This window comes from Schistocerca nitens, chromosome 1 (genome assembly GCF_023898315.1).
Source record: "Schistocerca nitens isolate TAMUIC-IGC-003100 chromosome 1, iqSchNite1.1, whole genome shotgun sequence".
In the NCBI taxonomy this organism is placed as follows: domain Eukaryota; kingdom Metazoa; phylum Arthropoda; class Insecta; order Orthoptera; family Acrididae; genus Schistocerca; species Schistocerca nitens.
Window position 1 is genome coordinate 644,688,175 of NC_064614.1, and position 21,155 is coordinate 644,709,329.

The 21,155-nt window shown below is 37.7% G+C and overlaps 1 protein-coding gene across 3 annotated transcripts in view; it reads left to right on the forward strand.

The window, feature by feature from the left end:
• The window catches only part of LOC126258401 (golgin subfamily A member 1), a 139,743-nt gene extending 118,959 nt beyond the window's left edge, over positions 1-20,784 (forward strand). For 2 of the 3 annotated variants that reach the window (XM_049955641.1, XM_049955642.1), the window contains 4 exons: positions 6,266-6,528; positions 8,142-8,297; positions 8,815-9,078; positions 18,290-20,784. In XM_049955641.1, coding sequence (XP_049811598.1) covers positions 6,266-6,528; positions 8,142-8,297; positions 8,815-9,078; positions 18,290-18,445 — 839 coding nt within the window. In that variant the 3' untranslated portion in view covers positions 18,446-20,784. The remainder of the gene's footprint in view (positions 1-6,265; positions 6,529-8,141; positions 8,298-8,814; positions 9,079-18,289) is intronic. The other variant, XM_049955643.1, reaches the window with a different exon arrangement.
• Positions 20,785-21,155: the final 371 nt, after the last annotated feature.

The window sequence follows — 21,155 nt, forward strand, 5'->3', positions numbered from 1 at the left end:
CTCCAGGTAGGAATATCAACAATCTAGGAAAAGATAGATAGCTACTTATCTTAAAGAAGACACGTCATGTTGCAGACAGCATGATTAAAAGATGCTCACACATAACTTTCAATCACAGCCTTCATCAGTAAACACACACACACACACACACACACACACACACACACACACACACACACACACTTATATGCAAAAACAAGCACACCTCATACACATATAACTGTGAACTCCAGCATCTCAGGCCGGAATGCAATATCACATGGGATGCAAGCAGCAATCTAGAGGGGGTGAGAAAGGGGAAGGGATAGTAGTGTACAGGTGGGGGAGAAACAAACACTGTTTGGTGGAGTGTGCAGGTATTAGACTGCCAACAGGCATCAGGAGATTGTGAGGCAGGGACATGTGGTAAAAAAGGAAGAAAAAAAGGAGAGAAGTGGGGTAAAGATGGGGGGGATGCATTGAGAGTGCATTGCAAATCAACAGGGTGGGAGGTAAGAATGGGGAGGAGATTATAGAGCAGAAGGGTTGGAAACTGTTGGGTGGAGGGTGTGGGGACAGAATTTTACTGTAGGTTGACGCCGGGATAATTATGGGAGCAGAGAATGTGCTGTAAGGATAGCTCCCATCTGCACAGTTTAGAAAAGCTGGTGGTGGAGGGAAGGATCCAGATGGCTCAGGTAGTGAAGCAGTCATTCAAATCAATGCTTAATGATCAGGGACAATGAAATACACAATCACATTCTCAACACTCACTGTTTATTCCAACAATTCCTGGTAGATACATGTGCAAAAATAGGAGCGGAACAGATGCTTTACAGAAGGCTGAATCAGAAGAAACTATGCCCCCACCGTCAAAGCAGAATCATAAATGATGGAAACATTGCCAACATTGGAACCATGGTAATCTTACTCTTGTCATACATAGGAAGTCGGAGAGACACACACGAACACACCAAGCTGCCATGACCTACATAATTAAATATGGATGATCTGACCTCTTCATAACATTCACATGCAACTTGTCGTATCCAGAAATCAAAGAACATCTAAGAACGGACAAGCCCCCATGCATCAACACAACATAATGGCCCGAGTTTCCTGACAAGAACAAATGAGATTTATTGAAGTCATCACAAAATACCACATCTTTGGAACTGTTAGAAGTTGGATGTACACAATTGAATTTCAAAAACTAGGACTGCCTCACTAACACAATTTCATATGGTTACACGACAGAATTCATCCCATGGATGTTGACAGTCATCGAACCTGAGTTTCCCAGCCCACAAGAAAATCTGGAACTGTATGACAGAGTAGTGAAAGACATGATGCACAGACCATCCGGGCCATTAAACCCCAATTCGCCATGTATGAGTGATGGAAAATGTGCAAAAAAACCCAAAACTATTCTTGGACAACATACGAACCAGAACTGATGGTGATCCCAAATACAGAACATAGTCACCCAACAATGGTGGCTTCACAGAAAAAATATGAATATGAGGCAGTGATGAACTGAAAATAGATAATCAATGAGTAGTACCATATAACACACTACTTTCCAAAATATTCCAAGCACACACAAACGTAGAATAGTGCAATTCAGTGAAGTGCATCAAATATATCTGTAAATATGTGAACAAAAAGGCAGTGATGTGACAGTATTCCAAATAGCCAAAGTCAGCAAATAACAAAACAGAAGCGAAGAGAACCTCGTGTACGAAATGGGAAGCTACATCAGCAATAATGAAGCAGCTCAGCAGATTTTTGCTTTTCCCGTACATGAATGCGAAACAACTGTGCAACATCTAGCAATGCATTTGGAGAGTGTACGAGGTTACTTCACAAAAGACATCGCCAAAAAAGTTGCAAGCGAACCACCTCAGAACACAACATTAACAGCTTTTTACCAACTGTGGCAGACGGATGCATTCACAAAAACATTACTATATGTTGGTGTCCCTACCTATTATACGTGGAACACAACAAGAAAAATCTTTCAACAACAAAAACAAAGAATTCCAGTAGAAGATCATCCAGGTATCATGAAAACTGGCACACCAGGCCAGTATGCACTGTACATGGAAACAATGCTGAATGTTTCTATGTCGTGATGTTATTTAATTGGATAGATAACATCCATTCTACCCAATTAAATAATTTTATCCGTAATTGCTTGTTTTCACTGTTATATCTCGTGATGTTACTACACGAATTATGGGGATCAACAAGTTTCATAGATATCAGAATTGTTGACAGTTACCTGTGCCAGATGTACAGGAAAAAGACGAAAATGCTTAGGACTACTGGAAAATGACAACCTCTGGGAATTAACCTACAAGAACCCTTGTTCACAGCCTCAGTGGAACAAATGATAGACTTATTCGCCATAATTCTAACAAAATGTGATCCATTGAATGTAAAACAGCTGTGAGACTTCTTCAAAGAGAGTATGATTGATGACATACTGTACTGAAACCAACGACGTCATCAGTGAAACACTCATTCGCCTAGAAGATAAACGTTTACCAATAAATCGCCAGACCTTAGTACAACTTGGGATGCAAGCACCCCAAAAAGCTGCTGTCAGTATCCTAAACTTTGTAATTACAAAGGAGAAAGCTACATCAACAAACTGCTTAAATATATTACTCACAACAAACTATTCCTCAGTGACACTCAAAATGAAATTTTCAATATTATCATGGACCGAATTGACAACATGGCAGAATTATTTACTTGGATGCACTAGGATGCACCAGGAAAACGTTTTTAATAAATCTGTTGCTGGCAGAAATACATGCTAAACAACCCATCACACTAGCACTGGCATCATCTGGCGTTGCAGCAACATTGAGGGAAGGAAATTGCACTGCCCTTGAATATAGCCGAAGAACATTTACAGTGTGTAAAATCACAAGGGCATCTGGACTGGGTGAACTTCTAAAACACGCTATACTTACTTTCTAGGATGAATGCACAATGGCACATAAAAAATCACTTGAAGCCATGGACAGAACATTACAAGAATTACAAGGAAACTCTAAAGTGATGAGAGGAGCTCTACTCATACTCTCAGGAGATTTTCAACAATCACTTCCAGTTATCTCCAAGCCAACACCAGCAGCCGAGATTATTTCATCCTAGCCACACAAAGAAATACAGTGACTTACAAAAAATGTGAGATTGAACTATCGAAAGATTTCTGCAACATAACCACTGCTGAAAATGAACTCATCAACCAAATTTATCCAAACATTGTTCACAACTATACTAATCCAAACTGGCTATTTGAAAGAGCAGTTTTGGCAGATAAAAATAATATTGTCAGTGATATCAACTTTAATATTCAAAAGAAAATTTCCAGTGAAGAGAGAATATACAAATTGATCGACACAATGCTAAACATTGAAGAAAGTGTGAACTTCCCTACAGGATTTCTAAACTCTTTGCAATACCAGGAATGCCATTACATTGTCTGACTTAGAATTGGATCTCCAGTCATACTACTCAGAAATCCCAACTCGCCAAAACTGCATAACGGGACAAGGATGATCATCAAACAGCTATTGAATAACATCATTGCAGCCAAATTTGACAGGACACTCACTATTTATCCCCAGAATAGCACTGATCTCTACTGGACTGCCATTCCAATTTAAAAGAGTGCAATTTCCAATCAAATTAGCCTACAGTTTTACATAACAAAGCACAAGGAAAAACTTTAAAATGTTGCGGCATCAATTTCAAAGACTCCTGCTTCTGTCACAGTCAACTATATGCAGCTTGCTCTTGAGTAGGAAATTCAAAAAATTTGTACATACATATCCCGGATAACAAAATGGAAAAATGTTGTTTATAAACAAGTACTGTAAATAGTTAGAATATGTTGTCAGTAAACATTTTTATCTCTTATGCTCTAAAGTTTATCCTTTTATTCCAACTACCACACAATCTCGTATCAACTCCCTGAGCAAAGCCGGGTATGCCAGCTTGTAGAGATATAAGAGACAGGGAATTGATAGCCGAGTTTCAGCGACTTTGTTCATTCCCATCTGATGTAAGCAGTGAATAATGAAAATTATTTGGAAATTGGTAGGACACCCTTAGGCTCTTCTGGTTGAGCATTCAGAAAGCCCATAGGAGCTGTAGTGTGTAGAAGTTGTGCCCCCAAGTCTCTACAACATAGAGCTAAACGGCATTTCAAAGTGCACGCTTAAGAATAGTGACTACCTGTTCAAAAGAAATATTACTTTGTATCAACAGTTTCAAAAATTTTGACTCTCATTATTTGTGTGGGTAATATTCAATATTCATCATCATAATGTAAATTCTGTAGTACAGTGTTGAAAAATTACTTTAATATATATTTTGGAGTGGCTCTGCCTCAAAGCTTTTAAATACAAGCATTACCTGTCCTTGATACGCGTAGATTTCAAAGTAGGAATTATTGGACAAATCTCTATATTTCAATTGTTACGTGGGCCACTGTAGGGAATGCTAATGATGGAAACATTTATCTTAATTCCAGGTATACAGAACTAATTTGCCCTGCCATTGCTCTATTTCACTGAATTGGAATTGATGTCCTATTGGGGTGTCCCAAATCAACAAACGAGAATATATGGTTGTGAGTGCCTGCTAAGTACCTGACCCAGTGCATGGTCACCAAGGCTGCACCAACTGTGGAAGCTTCAGAAATTGTGAAATTCTTTGTAGAAGATATAATTCTGACATTTAGATCAGCAGGTGTAATGATCTCTTGAAAAAGTGTTGCAGTCAAAATTGACTTCAGAAGTACTTTCATGATGCAATATCAACCACAGGATAACTGCCTACCATTCATAGAGAAGTTTCCTTGCAGTACACAAATAAGACATCCCTCTGGATGTATGTTGTCATTGAACAGAGAGCTGGAATACAGTACTGCCTGTTGTAATATTTGCTTACAACAGAGTAAAGCAAGACACTGGATATTGCACACCATTTCTTCCAGCCAATGGCTCACAAGACTAAAAAAACTGTATGGACACTTTGATGTAATCAGCCATGGGATCACCAGGTTGAAACGAAAACAAACACATCATCTCCAGAACATAAGTGTCAAGACAGCTGGTGTGCATATTTGGGACACCCAGGGTAGCGAATCATGAACATCGACTTGTAAGCTGCAACCTGGATTTTTATATCAGTGCAGCAGGAAAAGCAATGAGGAAAATTTGTAAAACAATACATTGGCCCATACTGAATCATACATTAAAAAGTGCATTGTGTCATTTGCATGGATTCCAGTCAAGCTCCTCAAGCATAGAGAATTAATGAGTTCAGAAACATGAATACCTGCTCAGTGATTGTGATGCCTTGATGAAAGTGACTTCATTTAATCAGGAAGGCATGTTAATAAGATCAGAATGCAAGGTTCCTGCAACACATTTACACAAAGGACCACTAAATAGATCCCAATCCAGAAATGCACAGTCAACCCCATAACAATGTACCACTGTTTTGTGAGGAGGAGGAGAAGCAGAAGGAGCAATGTTGCATGATATGCCTCATGTGCTGTAGTGTAGTGGTGTATCTGTGGCTAGCGATGTATGGGTCACTGGTTCAATTCCTGTCTCCTGCTGTAGGCATTGCTTAATTTTGGAGCTACAGTTAGCATTGTTGCATTTACAAACTGAAGCTTAGAAAGATTCCCATTAAGGTCCTAAATGCTGTTATTCGCTTGTGCATTAGCTTCAGTATTCAAATCCCTTTAATCTTCCTTCCTTCTAAGCTACTGAAATTGCAACAGAGGATGCTGTATTCTGTACAGCTTTCAAAATTTTTTTTAAAATTAGTGTCTTTATTGCTCTATTACTAGTGACTTGGAAATGAAGAATGAGATTAATAGTTGTAAACCACAAAATATTTTCACATCTGTAAAATTCAAAAAATAACTGCATGAGATGTTTAGCTGAGTACATTTCACAAACGCTTCACCTTTTCTTAAAATGATGTTGTGATGGTGAAGTCATTTTGGTATTCTGTCAAGACTTTTTCTAGTAGCTGTTAAATTTGGGATTAATTTAACATCTCGCACAAGTGCCAGTACTGTGTCCTTGCTGTTTCTTTTAGTTGAAGTCTTATACTTGTCAATATGTGTCTTAGTTGGTAAAATAACAGTAAGCTAGAAATTACTGGAATTGCTATACAGAAATAGAGTAATTTATTTTATACCATAAGTCATTTAGCGCACATTTAGTAATTATAAACTAAATTGCAGATGAAAAAACAACTAGTACATATTTACAAGAACAGATAATGAGTTTAGAAGGAAAGCTTTCACAGAGTGAGGAACGTGCCGCAGAGCTTTTGAGTGAAATACATCAAGAGAAGAGTGAGAAAGATGTTGCTCAACTTCGATGTGCAGAGCTGAATCAGCAATGTGAGCTGGTGAGACAGCAGCTTCGTGAACAACAGAGAGATGCAGCTGACATACAGACTCGTGTTGCCACTCTACAAAGTGAAATAGAAATAAAGAATAAGGTATTGTATTCGTCACATTTATTCTTATTGCAAATCATTGCTGTTGAATCTTTTGACATACTGTTGCTATTTTGGGGCTAGCATGAAACCTCACATAGTCAGCAGTCTTGTCAGCTATCTTCCATAGTCTATTACTATGTAGGTAAAACAGATACCAGATCAGCACAGCTACCAGATGACACTGAGCAACACAAGCTTTTGGATTAAAGCAACATTTTACTGAACACTACTAGATAAATTTTAATCTGTTGGTGGTTTGATCATTGGTCCATGTTCTCAAACTCGTGCAGCCATTCTGTAATACAAAAGCTCCAGTCTCATCGTCAATTTAAGTAACATCTTTCACTAACATTGAATCACACAGAGATTGTTCTAATGCATTTGGCCAACAAGAAATCCCATTCCAATTGGCAAATGCATTTCAGGCATTTACGTAAGACAATGCTTACAGCCTGTAATGTACCCAAATCCCATCGTATATCAGCTGTATACTGTACTTTAAGTTGGTGCAAAATTTGCTATTATATTGGTACAACAATAATGGAGTTTCGATTATTCAGATCTTAGTTATATGGATTCATCATTATCTGGATTGTCAATCACGAGCAAACATATTTTTAGTATGGTCTGTGCATGCAAGGACATGTCACACTGGCACTACCCTCCCAATCTCTGTCTCTCAGATTTCATTACTGTTTGAGTTACAGTTGCCAGTCACTGTGCCGTGTCACGCCTGTGCTTAGAAATACCAAAGCACAAGAAAGCGATGTTATCGTGTAAAGATAAAATAAACATTAGTGATTCATTAAAAAAAGGGAAACTGGTTATAAGTTAGCCAATAAGTATGATATAAAACTTCCTGGCAGATTAAAACTGTGTGCCGGACCGAGACTCGAACTCGGGACCTTTGCCTTTCGCGGGCAAGTGCTCCACCAACTGAGCTACCCAAGCACGACTCATGCCCCGTCCTCACAGCTTTACTTCCGCTGTACCTCGTCTCCTACCTTCCAAAGTTTGGAATCTAGGAGACGAGGTACTGGCGTTAGAAGATAACCATATATGCGCGGCATAGTTTATATTTCTAGAATTAATAATACAAAAGTCATTTTTCTTCATACATTCGGTTACCTGCATTTTCGATTATTGGGCTGATTTATGAGAACAGTTAGTCTTGTTAATTGAGTCTGCACTGTAGCTGTTGACATGCATGAATTAATGGCCATTGCCAAACTATGGCTAACTGCAAACACTAGTAACCAGTTACTGAACATGCAGCAATCTGTAGTGCCAATGAGCAATATCTGCTTCTACATCCATGGCTGTTTGCAATGTCTCACTCAACGCTCCCCTTTTTCCTTCATCAGCATTGATTCTGCTGAACTACATACATATATTATAAATGTATCTTCAAAACCACTCTCTCCCTGACCTAAAATTGCTATAGTTCCATCTAGCCATCAAGATTTGGAAGCTCTGTGGTTTTTCCAAATTGCTTCAGATAAACACTTGAATGGTTCCTTGAAATACGTAGCCAATTAGACAAAAACATGAACATGAGCTATTTTTTCCTACCTGGAATTTTTATTGTTATAATATTTGTATCTATTTTCTAGGAGATTGGAAGTCAGTCAAACAAAATTCAAGAACTTTTAAATAGAGTTCAGGCATTGGAACTAATTGAACATGATAAACATGCGGCAGAGAAACAAGAGCAGGAACTCAGAAGAACTATTTTAGATCTGGAGGAGCAAGTAGCTGAAAAAAATAAGGTATGAAAAATTTTGCGTTTTCTGTTTCTTTTTAATCACATAAGCAGTAGTGGAACAAATAACAGAAATGTATGTCCAGTGATATAGTAATGTGAGTTTCAAAACCGTTCTGTTCTAGTGACTTTTTTGTTATACTGAAATATCTGAATTACAGTCACTGAACGCTGAACAATGTACTTTTGCCACAAATGTATTCCCTAACAAGAAAACAATGGTTATCCTGTTGATACATGTGATTTAACACTGCCAAAGATGTTTTTAGTTTTATTTAAGGAAGCTTTTTACATCTTATGTGCACAGCAAACACTATAATTTGAGTACTTTTAAACTTTCACATTTTATCTCTCAATCCGATTTCTGCATTATTTTTGAAATTATTGAAAAAATGATCATTTAGTAAATTAGAAACTCTACATTGTAGGAAGAGATTTTTTGTGTGTGAATCAGTCAGATAATTAGGGCTTATGACATGAACATAATATTATGAAACTGACATACAGATATTGTTTTTTTACAGAGTGTCCGTGTATTACAACAGCGACTCGGTGATATGAAGAAAACACTGCAACGTGAACTGCGCAATCCAAGCCACGATACAGGTGACAGTGTGGATGTAATCCCCTTGGGGCAGGCTCCTGCCCAGGGCACTGGGCCAGGCCCTGGCCCAGGACCGGGAACAAGCAGCAGTAGACAGCCTCCACCTATTGGCTCCGAGGATGACGTTAACTTTAAATATCTGAAGCATGTTCTTATGAAGTTCCTCACTAGCCGCGAGTATGAGGTATACCCAAATGTATATTAATTAATTCTTGACACTTCTTTTATATTTTTTCCCCCCTTGACATTTTGACCAGGCTAGAGTGCAAAATTCCTGGCTGCTTGTGTGCAATCAGATTTTATGCATTCACTATTCTATAATTGGTTGCACAATTTGCTAAAATATTCTCACCATATCTGAAGATTTTTGAATTGTGTAAACGAATGCAAATTATTTTTCATTGTAGTCATCATCAGCTGACCTGTGTAGGAACACAAGTGGTGCCAATTGCAAATAATGAGGAGACTTTCCACAACTATATGCATCTATAACCATACAACACATTGTTTTGTTGAAAAGCTAAAACCTAAAGAAACATTATTTTATACTATTAACACTGTATAGTTTTTGTGCAGCATTTACCACGTGCCTGGCAAATGTATTTGTCTTTGTCAGAACTATAACTAAAATCAAAGTACAATTTTCATCTAACAAGGGGAGGCCACCAATTGTGAAATTCAGATTCGATTCATACTGCGCATAATAAAAGCTCATGGCCAGAGGTGTAATGTAGCAAAGAACCAAGATGCACTTCTCAGCCATTGTCGAGAAAATCGACAGTTAAAAGAAACCTTTGCGATGAAATACTCTCTACGATTAATGATTTTCTACAGCATCGTGGCGCAGCGGTAAGCGCTCGGGTTCGTAATCTGAGGGTCGCCGGATCGAATCTCGCGAGATTCCAAATACATCATGTTGTCCCACGTGTTACATTTGGCAAATGGTCAAATCTTCCCAGCCATTTTGTCAGATCATGATCAGTGTTGCTAGAAAAAGCTGATGAACATCTAATATGCATCTGACTTACTGCTGTTTTGGACTTCACATATCTCCTGCACATATGGATCTTAATAAGGATGTACTGCTTGTAATCTGGTTCCTGTCGGCATAGGCAGTGGCTTTTATATTGCCTAATTGGAGTCAGTGGGGTGTATATGTTTTGAAGTACATTTCATCTCCCAGACAGTGCCATGCCAAAACCAAAGTCAAGTCCAAATCTGATGGCAGGATCACTAATGAAGTACAGCAGATGAAGAGTGTATATTACGGACACCAGCATAGTCAGAACAGATGCCAACATAGTTAACATATGATATTTCAAGAACCATTAAGAAATGATAAATACTAAATAACAAATACTTTCTGATGGTCAGTTTTGAACTGGTGAACCACAGCATGTCAGCCAGTGATGCTAACCATTACACTGTATTGCATGATTACTCCTCAAGGCAATATTGAAGACATCCAGACTTCAGAATTTAAGCATGCATGCGAATAAATGAAAATAGAAGCCGTGTATCGTTTATTATTGATTGCTTGATATAAGTTCATTTTTGCTATTTACGTACATGATGTGAGCTTATATAAATTGGACAGTTGAGAACAGAACAGAACCAAAACTGATATCTCATTTTAATAATCATAGTACACAACATAACCCCCTCCCCCATGAACCATAGGCCTTGCCGTTGGTGGGGAGGCTTGCATGCCTCAGCGATACAGATAGCCGTACCATAGGTGCAACCACAACAGAGGGGTATCTGTTAAGAGGCCAGACAAACGTGTGGTTCCTGAAGAGGGGCAGCAACCTTTTCAGTAGTTGCAGGGGCAACAGTCTGGATGATTGACTGATATGGCCTTGTAACACTAACCAAAACGGCCTTGCTGTGCTGGAACTGCGAACGGCTGAAAGCAAGAGGAAACTACAGCTGTAATTTTTCCTGAGGGCATGCAGCTTTACTGCATGGTTGAATGATGATGGCATCCTCTTGGGTAAAATATTCCGGAGGTAAATTAGTCCCCCATTTGGATCTCCGGGCAGGGACTACTCAAGAGGACGTTGTTATCAGGAGAAAGAAAACTGGCGTTCTACGGATCGGAGCGTGGAATGTCAGATCCCTTAATTGGGCAGGTAGGTTAGAAAATTTATAAAGGGAAATGGATAGGTTAAAGTTAGATACAGTGGGAATTAGCGAAGTTTGGTGGCAGGAGGAACAAGACTTTTGGTCAGGTGAATACAGGGTTATAAATACAAAATCAAATTGGGGTAATGCAGGAGTAGGTTTAATAATAAATAAAAGAATAGGAGTGCGGGTAAGCTACTACAAACAGCATAGTTCAATGCATTATTGTGGCCAAGATAGACATGAAGCCCACGCCTACTACAGTAGTACAATTTTATATGCCAACTAGCTCTGCAGATGACAAAGAAATTGAAGAAATATATCATGAGATAAAAGAAGTTATTCAGATAGTGAAAGGAGATGAAAATTTAATAGTCATGGGTGACTGGAATTCGATAATAGGAAAAGGAAGAGAAGTAAACGTAGTAGGTGAATATGTTTTGGGGGGAAGAAATGAAAGAGGAAGCCGCCTGGTAGAATTTTGCACAGAGCATAACTTAATCATAGCTAACACTTGGTTCAAGAATCATAAAAGAAGATTGTATACATGGAAGAAGCATGGAGATACTGACAAGTTCCAGATAGATTATATAATGGTAAGACAGAGATTTAGGAACCAGGTTTTAAATTGTAAGACATTTCCAGGGGCAGATGTGGACTCTGACCACAATCTATTGGTTATGAACTGTAGATTAAAACTGATGAAACTGTAAAAAGGTTGGATTTTAAGGAGATGGGACCTGGATAAACTGACTAAACCAGAGGTTGTACAGAGTTTCAGAGAGAGCATTAGGGAACGATTGACAACAGTGGGGGAAAGAAATACAGTAGTAGAAGAATCGGTAGCTTTGAGGGATGAAGTAGTGAAGGCAGCTGAGGATCAAGAAGGTAAAAAGATGAGGGCTAGTAGAAATCCTTGGGTGACAGAAGAAATATTGAATTTAATTGATGAAAGAAGAAAGTATAAAAATGCTGTAAATGAAGCAGGCAAAATGGAATGCAAACGTCTCAAAAATGAGATTGACAGGAAGTGCAAAATGGCTAAGCAGGGATGGCTAGAGGACAAATGTAAGGATGTAGAGGCTTATCTCACTGGGGGTAAGATAGATACAGCCTACAGGAAAATTGAAGAGATCTTTTGGAGAAAAGAGAACCACTTGCATGAATATCAAGAGCTCAGATGGAAACCCAGTTCTAAGCAAAGAAGAGAAAGCAGAAAGGTGGAGGGAGTATATAGAGTGTATATACAAGGGCGATGTATTTCAGGGCAATATTATGGAAATGGAAGAGGATGTAGATGAAGATGAAATGGGAGATATGATACTGCGTGAAGAGTTTGACAGAGCACTGAAAGAACTAAGTCGAAACAAGGCCCCGGGAGTAGACAACATTCCATTAGAACTACTGACAGCCTTGGGAGAGCCAGTCCTGTCAAAACTTTACCATCTGGTGAGCAAAATGTATGAGACAGGCGAAATACCCTCAGACTTCAAGAAGAATATAATAATTCCAATCCCAAAGAAAGCAGGTGTTGACAGATGTGAAAACTACCAAACTATCAGTTTAATAAGTCACAGCTGCAAAATACTAATGCGAATTCTTTACAGACGAATGGAAAAACTGGTAGAAGCGGACCTCGGGGAAGATCAGTTTGGATTCCGGAGAAATATTCGAACATGTGAGGCAATACTGACCCTACGACTTATTTTAGAAGCTAGATTAAGAAAAGGCAAACCTACGTTTCTAGCATTTGTAGACTTAGAGAAAGCTTTTGACAATGTTAACTGGAATACTCTCTTTCAAATTCTGAAGGTGGCAGGGGTCAAATACAGGGAGCGAAAGGCTATTTACAATTTGTACAGAAAGCAGATGGCAGTTATAAGAGTCGAGGGGCGTGAAAGGGAAGCAGTGGTTGGGAAGGGAGTGAGACAGTGTTGTAGCCTATCCCCAATGTTATTCAATCTGTATATTGATCAAGCAGTGCAGGAAACAAAAGAAAAATTCAGAGTAGGTATTAAAATCCACGGAGAAGAAATAAAAACTTTGAGGTTCGCCAATGACATTGTAGTACTGTCAGAGACAGCGAGGGACTTGGAAGAGCAGTTGAACGGAATGGACAGTGTCTTGGAAGGAGGATTTAAGATGAACGTCAACAAAAGCAAAATGAGGATAATGGAATGTAGTCGAATTAAATCAGGTGATGCTGAGGGAATTAGATTAGGAAATGAGACACTTAAAGGAGTATAGGAGTTTTGCTATTTGGGAAGCAAAATAACTGATCATGGTCGAAGTAGAGAGGATATAAAACATAGACTGGCAATGGCAAGGAAATTGTTTCTGAAGAAAAGAAATTTGTTAACATCGAGTATAGATTTAAGTGTCAGGAAGTTGTTTCTGAAAGTATTTGTATGGAGTGTAGCCATGTATGGAAGTGAAACATGGACGATAAATAGTTTGGACAAGAAGAGAATAGAAGCTTTTGAAATGTGGTGCTACAGAAGAATGCTGAAGATTAGAAGGGTAGATCACATAACTAATGAGGAGGTATTGAATAGCATTGGGGAGAAGAAGAGTTTGTGGCACAACTTCACTAGAAGAAGGGATCGGTTGGTAGGACATGTTGTAAGGCATCAAGGGATCACCTATTTAGTATTGGAGGGCAGTGTGGAGGGTAAAAATCATAGAGGGAGAACTAGAGATGAATACACTAAACAGATTGAGAAGGATGTAGAGTGCAGTACGTACTGGGAGATGAAGAAGCTTGCACAGGATAGAGTAGCATGGAGAGCTACATCAAACCAGTCTCAGGACTGAAGACCACAACAACAACTACAACAACAACATACAAGATACTTCGACTAGAAAGTTAGGCCATTCTGGTGAGTACCCTCTCATTGGTCAGAATTGTGTTAACATCACTTGGCAACCAACACAGGTACAGTTGCACACTACCTAATGGAAACCTCACACAGTAAAACAATTTTTCATGTCTTGTTTCATTTGATTTTTAGTGTTTCATTGATGGGGTTCAGGACGATTCAAAATAATTAGTTTGAAATATTCAAAAGGAAATGTTAAACAGTAAAAGCACCGATGACAAAAGTTGTCAATATCTAAACCTAGCTGTAATTCATTACTCGAGCTTAGGCTTAAGCACATGAAAACGATGAATATTGTACAATTTCGTGTGCTGCTTTAATTCAGACATATTAAGAGAATATAATGATACAGATGATGAAACTTAATTTTGATGTTGAAATAAAAAATTTAACATGAAGTAGTCCAGGGAAGATTTCTTTCTGCTGAAGCTTGCGTCATTGCATCCAATTTGGGCCTTTTATTCAAAAATTTAATGCGGACATAAGTCCTTTTTCTTACATATAAATTAATTATTTTCTTTTTGATTGTGGGAATCCTTGACTGTATTACTGTTGCTAACGATTCCATCATGCCTTCTCAAAGTAAAATATTTGATCCATGTAAAGATGCAAAAATAATTTTGAACTCTGATATCATAGCGGACCGCTCAGATGATGGAGAAGTAAGTCCATCTTTTGAAAGTACACTTATCAAGTCTTGTTTTGCTGTTAATTTTGCATTGACATGGCATTTTGCTGTTGTAATTCCTAAGGTCAATGTTTATGCACTTGAACATGGTGCATCCTCTAAGTATTTTAAGGCTTCATGAGTCAAGTCTTCACTGGAGCTCACGGAATCACTAAGCTTGCAAGCTCGAAGCTGGCCTTTTCTTTTCAAGTCTAGTGACATGACGTGTCAGATACTTTGTTGCACAACTAACTATAAATACAGTTCTTGAATTCTCCCACAGCTTCTTCTGCAGAATTTTGATCTCTGTCCACCACAATAGACAAAGTTACATTTGATGTATTATCAGTCTGTATGAGTGTAAGCAAATTCTATTTTTCACCTCAAAGGGCATAGGATTATTATAAAATGCACCTAGACCATGAATTCTAGAAAATAAATTGTGAAAGCAGTTGTGATTCAGTCTCAGGCAGGATGTAGGCTGCACAAAAAGTGGATTTATTGATGTAACAGACCCTTTATGAAGTAGGAGGAAACTGTATCTTTTCCATGCTCGCATGTTCGAGTAAATTTCCAAAAATACATTCAGGGAATTTCCTTGACTTCTAAGAGGTGCTTTCTGATGTTGGGTGTGGCTCGAGTTCGGCTTATCCAAAAAAATTTATCAGTTTGATGGAGCTTCCTTCACGATCTTTATGTACCTCACAGCTTGTGCGTTATGACATGTCTGCTCACATTCACGTGAGCTTCTGATATATAATTGGCAATTGAAAGATCACCTGGCTGGTGCGGCAGAAGACCTTCTATTAAAGGCTTTCAAAATACAGTACCAAAGGCAAGGTGATTCAATCATCAATAAAGTGATTTTTTAATAATTTCAGTGGCTGCAGTACATTGTAACAAAAGATACATTTTCCTTGTTTTGTCCATAAGGTTTAAAAAATACATCTTAGTTGCAGATACACCAAGTTGTTTTCACACTTGTCAGTTTTTCACTCACATATCGCATGTAACCACTACGACATAACTCCAGTTCCTTCAAGCTTTGTTTCATTGTCTGCAAAAAACTGCTTGACATATTGGCTACTACCACTTTGAAAGTAAATTTGTTATCATGGCTAAGGGAACATCCTTATGTGGTCCAAGTATGACATTGTCAGATGAATTGTAGTTCACACAACTGTCAGTTCTTTTCATCAAAGCTTAGGACAGATGTGGCCTCAAATGGTGTAAACGTCCCACAGATCTAGCTTTAATTAAACTTAGTACTTCATTTAAGATGCCTCGTTGACAAGCTGCTTTGTCCATTTGTGGAGTGTTGACTGACCAACAGGGCAAAGGATAGTTCTTTGTTCTTAGGTAAGAATTTGATTTTGAAGACAAAATTGAGACAGTATATTCTTACCCTCCTTACTTACTCTTTCCATCTTCATATTACCAGAAACAGATGTTTTGAAAGCCACCCCTGTTTGTTTTCTTCATAGCTGCAATTTTTTGCTCCAGCAAAGAGATTGTGGTCTTCACTAGAGCCAATTCTTTCTTAAAGTCCTTAATTTCTTGCTCTTTGGTTATAATCAGATAAGAAGGAATTTGTGTGATTCTTCAACTTCTCCAAATGTAATTCATGATAAAGTAGCTCACAGGTTAACATTTGGATATCAGTGTCCAGAGGCTATGATATTACAGCAAATGATCACATTGCCATCATCAAGTGTGTGACAAACTGATGGCATTATGGTTGTTTGCAAGAATATTGTACCAATATGGCCATTTAACCATGATCTGTTTCGTCAAGAAGTTCTGTATTAACTGAATTGTCTGGTTTTATTTTCTTAGGAGACAAAAAGTTCCACTGTTTTGAGAACCCTCTTCCACACTACTCTGATGTTACTGCAACATTCACTTACTGTTGCGCCAACGTCTGTGTGGTCAGAACCATCAGCGCCAGCTTTATTTCCAGGCTAGTTAGATATTTTTTAGGATGGAATTGCACCTGACTTCAGCAAGTTTCTTGTAGGTAATCCCAACAACTCATTTTATGTATCCTGATTGTAATCCTGTGGACCAAACTGTTAAGAACACATCCTTGCATTTTTTACTGTTAACATTGCCAACTCTTTTTACAATGAGACAGCCATTCACATTGAAGTTCTGAGTCTTTCAGAAACCAGCCCACAATTACTGCTCTTAGTGACAGCACAATACGACAGGTTTTGCTCATTTCACCCAGAAATTAATGTGAACAACTGACAAGATTACAAAAGAAATATCACTTCATTCTAAAATATGCCACAGGTTACAAACTGCACTCCAGCAAGCGAGAAAAGAGCACTACAAAGAACGGCAGGAGACCATACAAACTATGCAGTAGCTGACCAGTGATGTCATGCGTCACCAGGACAGGCCAGAAGGTAGGAGGTGACGTAACAGCAGAAGTAAAGCTGTGAGGTTGAGTCGTGAGTTGTGCTTGGATGCTCAGTCAGTAGAGTACTTGCCTGCGAAAGGCAAGGGTCCCAGTTTTGGGCACCAATCTGCCACACAGTTGTTTTAATTTGCCATGAAGTTTCATATGAGTGCACACTCCACTGCAAAGTGAATGTTCATTCTGAAAACAGTCCCCAGGCTGTAAGAAAACCATGTCCTCGCAGCATCCTTTCTTCCAAGAGTGCTAGTCTGGCAAGATATGCAGGAGAACTGCTGTGGAATTTAGAAGGTAGAAGATGGCGTACTTGTAGAAGTAAAGCTGTGAGGGTGGGTCACGAATCATGCTTTGATGGCACAGCTGGTAGAACATTTTTGCACGAAAGGCAGAGGTTCCAGGTTTGAGTTACAGTCTAGCATACGGTTTTAATCTGCCAAGTAGTTTCAGTTCAGCACACATTCCGCTGCAGAGTGAATATTAATTCTGGATATTACAGCATATTTATTACACAAATAAATAAAGTTATGCGTGTGTTATGATAATGAGACCTGCTAACTGGCCTAGACACACACTGTCAGCATTGGCCACAACAATATCCTGTCACTGAACATGTGAAACATAAACATAAGAGCTGTTACATGATCTTTGCAACACAGCTGGTTCATAATTGTAGAACAGTAAGGTGCTTCCAGCAGCTAATCAGTACACATGGTCGTAATGTAAACTCACCTTCATCCAAGATTTCTCATGCACATTCTTCCTTCATCTCCTTATATTTTTCCATTCTTCTGTCTCCCCTCCCCCACCTCATTTTTACCCACTCATTTGTTTTCAATTTTCTTTTTTAAATTTTGCACTCCTTGTCTAACTGATGATTTTTGTGTTTATGACCTGGAAAGAACAATTACCATTTGTAATTGTGCATTTGATGAAGGTTAAAATAAGGTTGTTATCAGGTGAGGATTTTGAATCCATCTCATCTCTGGAGCATTTTCAAGTGTGAGTTTCAACAACAGCATGTTTTAAAAGGATATTCTATCTCAAATTTCAGAAAACTTTTGCAAGCTTTATATGTATTTTATGTTCGATCACAAACCATGAGATGCATTGCTTGCTGATCTTGTCTTACACTATCAGGATCATAGGATCTTGAGTGAGTGTGCTGTTAGAAGAGAGCTTTGGGAAGGAATAAGAAAATGTAACTGATTTGTTAGTATGATAAGGCAACTAAATCATCCTTCTCTTCCTTTTCTGTTTAGATAGGCAGTGCTTTGCATTTTACTTTGTTATTTCTTCATTACAGGCACAGCATCTAACACGAGCTGTAGCAACATTATTACACTTCACCCCAGAGGAGGAGAGGCTTCTGCGGGAGACTTTGGAATGGAAGATGTCATGGTTTGGTACTCGACCTAGTCTGGGATATGGTCAAATGTCTAAAACAATACCTCCTAGCTGATACTAGATCTTAAATAAAATGTTTTTGTCAAATTGTGGTGGACCAACAGTGTAAAATTACAAATTACAAAAATTGACTGGTATCTCTAACAGTCTGTTTTGCTTCTGGGGTTGTTTCCAGGAAGCATGCAAATAATGGTGATTGAAGTATTATTTCAGTTGCTTGGAATTTTGTTAAAAACGTTGTAACATTAAAATTCTGGTGCACTATCTCAGAACAGAAACAGAATAGAAATCCTGTGAAATTTGGTTGTGGATATTTCTTCCCTACTAAAGAGGTGCAAATATTTAAATTCTTACAACAAGGAAATGCACCACTTATAGTTGACAGTTTCTGTGCAGCTTCATTGGGTAGTTGCATTTTCCTATAGTACCAGTGGTTGCAGAGTTTTATTATTTTTGTACAGGCACTTGTACAGTTCTGTGTATGTAATTTTTTGAATATTCATTAATATAAGTGTAGGTTTTGTTTGAGCAATAAGTACAGCAATTAAAAAGGCACATCATAGGGAAGAGTAACTTAAAAAGTTAACAAAGGAAGTCAAATGTAAATTTAAGAAACAATCTCAAGTTTCATACTTGAAAATTATGCACTTGCAAACTATTGTTTTCTATTCATATTTCATATTCTGCTTTAAAAGTTGGTTCATTCAATAGCTATATTGCACTAATATTCAGCAGATTTTATTGTTTTGAGGTCTGTAATTGGTATACTGTATTATACACTCTTATGTGAAACCTCGGAGCACTGTTTCTACAAAATGAGACGACGTTAATGTAGTGCAATTACTTTAAGTTTACTTAACACTGCAAGTTGTTCAGCTTCTGTGCCTTGTAATTACAATAACTGTGTCAAGAATTGAACTACGAAAAGTTGTGTTACTAAGGATGTTACTTCTAGTATTCTCTAAATGGGAAAGAAAATTTTGGTTCTTTTCCTTGAATTTATGTTTGTTTTTATGTTGAATTGGCACACATTTGTATTAAGATTTTATACATAACTTGTGTTCATCTTTGTATATTCATTACATATTAGTGATTACTTTTTTAATGTGTTCTTTATAATTGTTAGCCAGCAGATGATCCAGTAGTATCTTTTTTGTATGTGCAGTTTATACTGATATTTTTAACAAGATGTAGCAACTAGTTCTGGCAGGAAAGTTGAGGATATGTTGTCAGTAGGAAATTTGTGATACCATATTACTTTTGAATTTTGCATTTGCATAAGAGCAAAAAATGTTAACATATGTTGATGCTTTATTGTTCAAAGTCATATATGTATATAACTCATTCATTAGCCCAGTTTAGCCAATCAAAGTGTACAGTTGTTATGTGTAACAGTTTCTTCTAATTATTTTATTAAAAGGAAAGTTACTCTGGTTGTAGCAAAGAAAATTGAATGATCTAACTAGTCCCTCTGAAAGGGAGGAAAATTTTAATCCAGTAATAATGCAGTCAGCTTTGTGTATATTTGTTCTTATAATCATAATTATTTATAAATGGACTCACTGTTGTGACCTCATTAAGTAATCAAACCTGTAATAATTAATATTGCCAAATGTAACTATTCATATAATGATGATGATGATGTGGATATGAAAGCCACAAAAAAATATGATAGGACTCACCAGACTGGCAAGTGACCGAATGTGACCACAAGCTAACCAATCCTTGTAATCTCAGGTCCAGTTGTTACTAAACTGCCCTCAAGTACTTTTAATTGTGTAGTATTAGCATTGCATACATATGTTGCTGTTTCAGCTTTCAGTTGTGCAATAAGTAACTAGTAAATTATACAATTATGGTGCTCAGTATTTCAAAGGGGGTATCAGTTGCAACGGTTCTGTAAGTATTATTTATGTCAGTGCTGTAGAGTAAATGCTGAATCTTATTTTTTAGCTTTCACTAAAAATATCATTTGTCAAAGCATGTTATGTAACATTGTATTTGAGGGTGGTTACTTCCTTTTTGAGAAAATTAGAAAAAGAGTAATTATATTTAATATACAAAAATTGTGCAATCTCAGTTTGTGTTTTCCTTCAGTTCATGTACCCTTAAATTCACAAAGCAATGTTGGCTGCTGCAGCACCAACAGGTAACTATCAATAATGATTCATCGGATTTGTGTGTGTGTGTGTGTGTGTGTGTGTGTGTGTGTGTGTGTGTGTGTGTGTGTCAGAAATGTTTTGCTTTATGTCGTGTGACAGAGGTGATGAGACTTATTAATTTTTAAGTTTCATTTTCATAGCTTCATTGAAAAGTAAGTGTTGTTTCAATGATGTAGATAACAGAGATTTCAGTGCCATAACTATCCTCTCTTGTGACAATGAGAGGTATGAATTTATTTATATACAGTGTTCCAGGACTAATAATGAATATTTTAGAAGGTGGTAATATAGGCTAATTTAAATAAAACATTCCAATTTCTATTTGGTACAGAAACAAGTTTTCATTCCATGTGTTGGTACTCCAGTTGCTGTGGATTTATGTCTGTCATTTGTGCTTTGAAGTTTGATGTGTGAAGTTGTGTTTGAGTTTACATTACTGGATTTTGTCAACTGTGCTTGCGATTTGTTGGCCAATTCTGCTGTGGATCATTTAAGCATGTCACACACATTCACAATGCTGACTAGGCCGATATGGCTCGTGTGTATGGGTTTCGTAATGGAAATGCTGCTGGTTGAAGAGAATATGATGAAAAATTTCCTGAC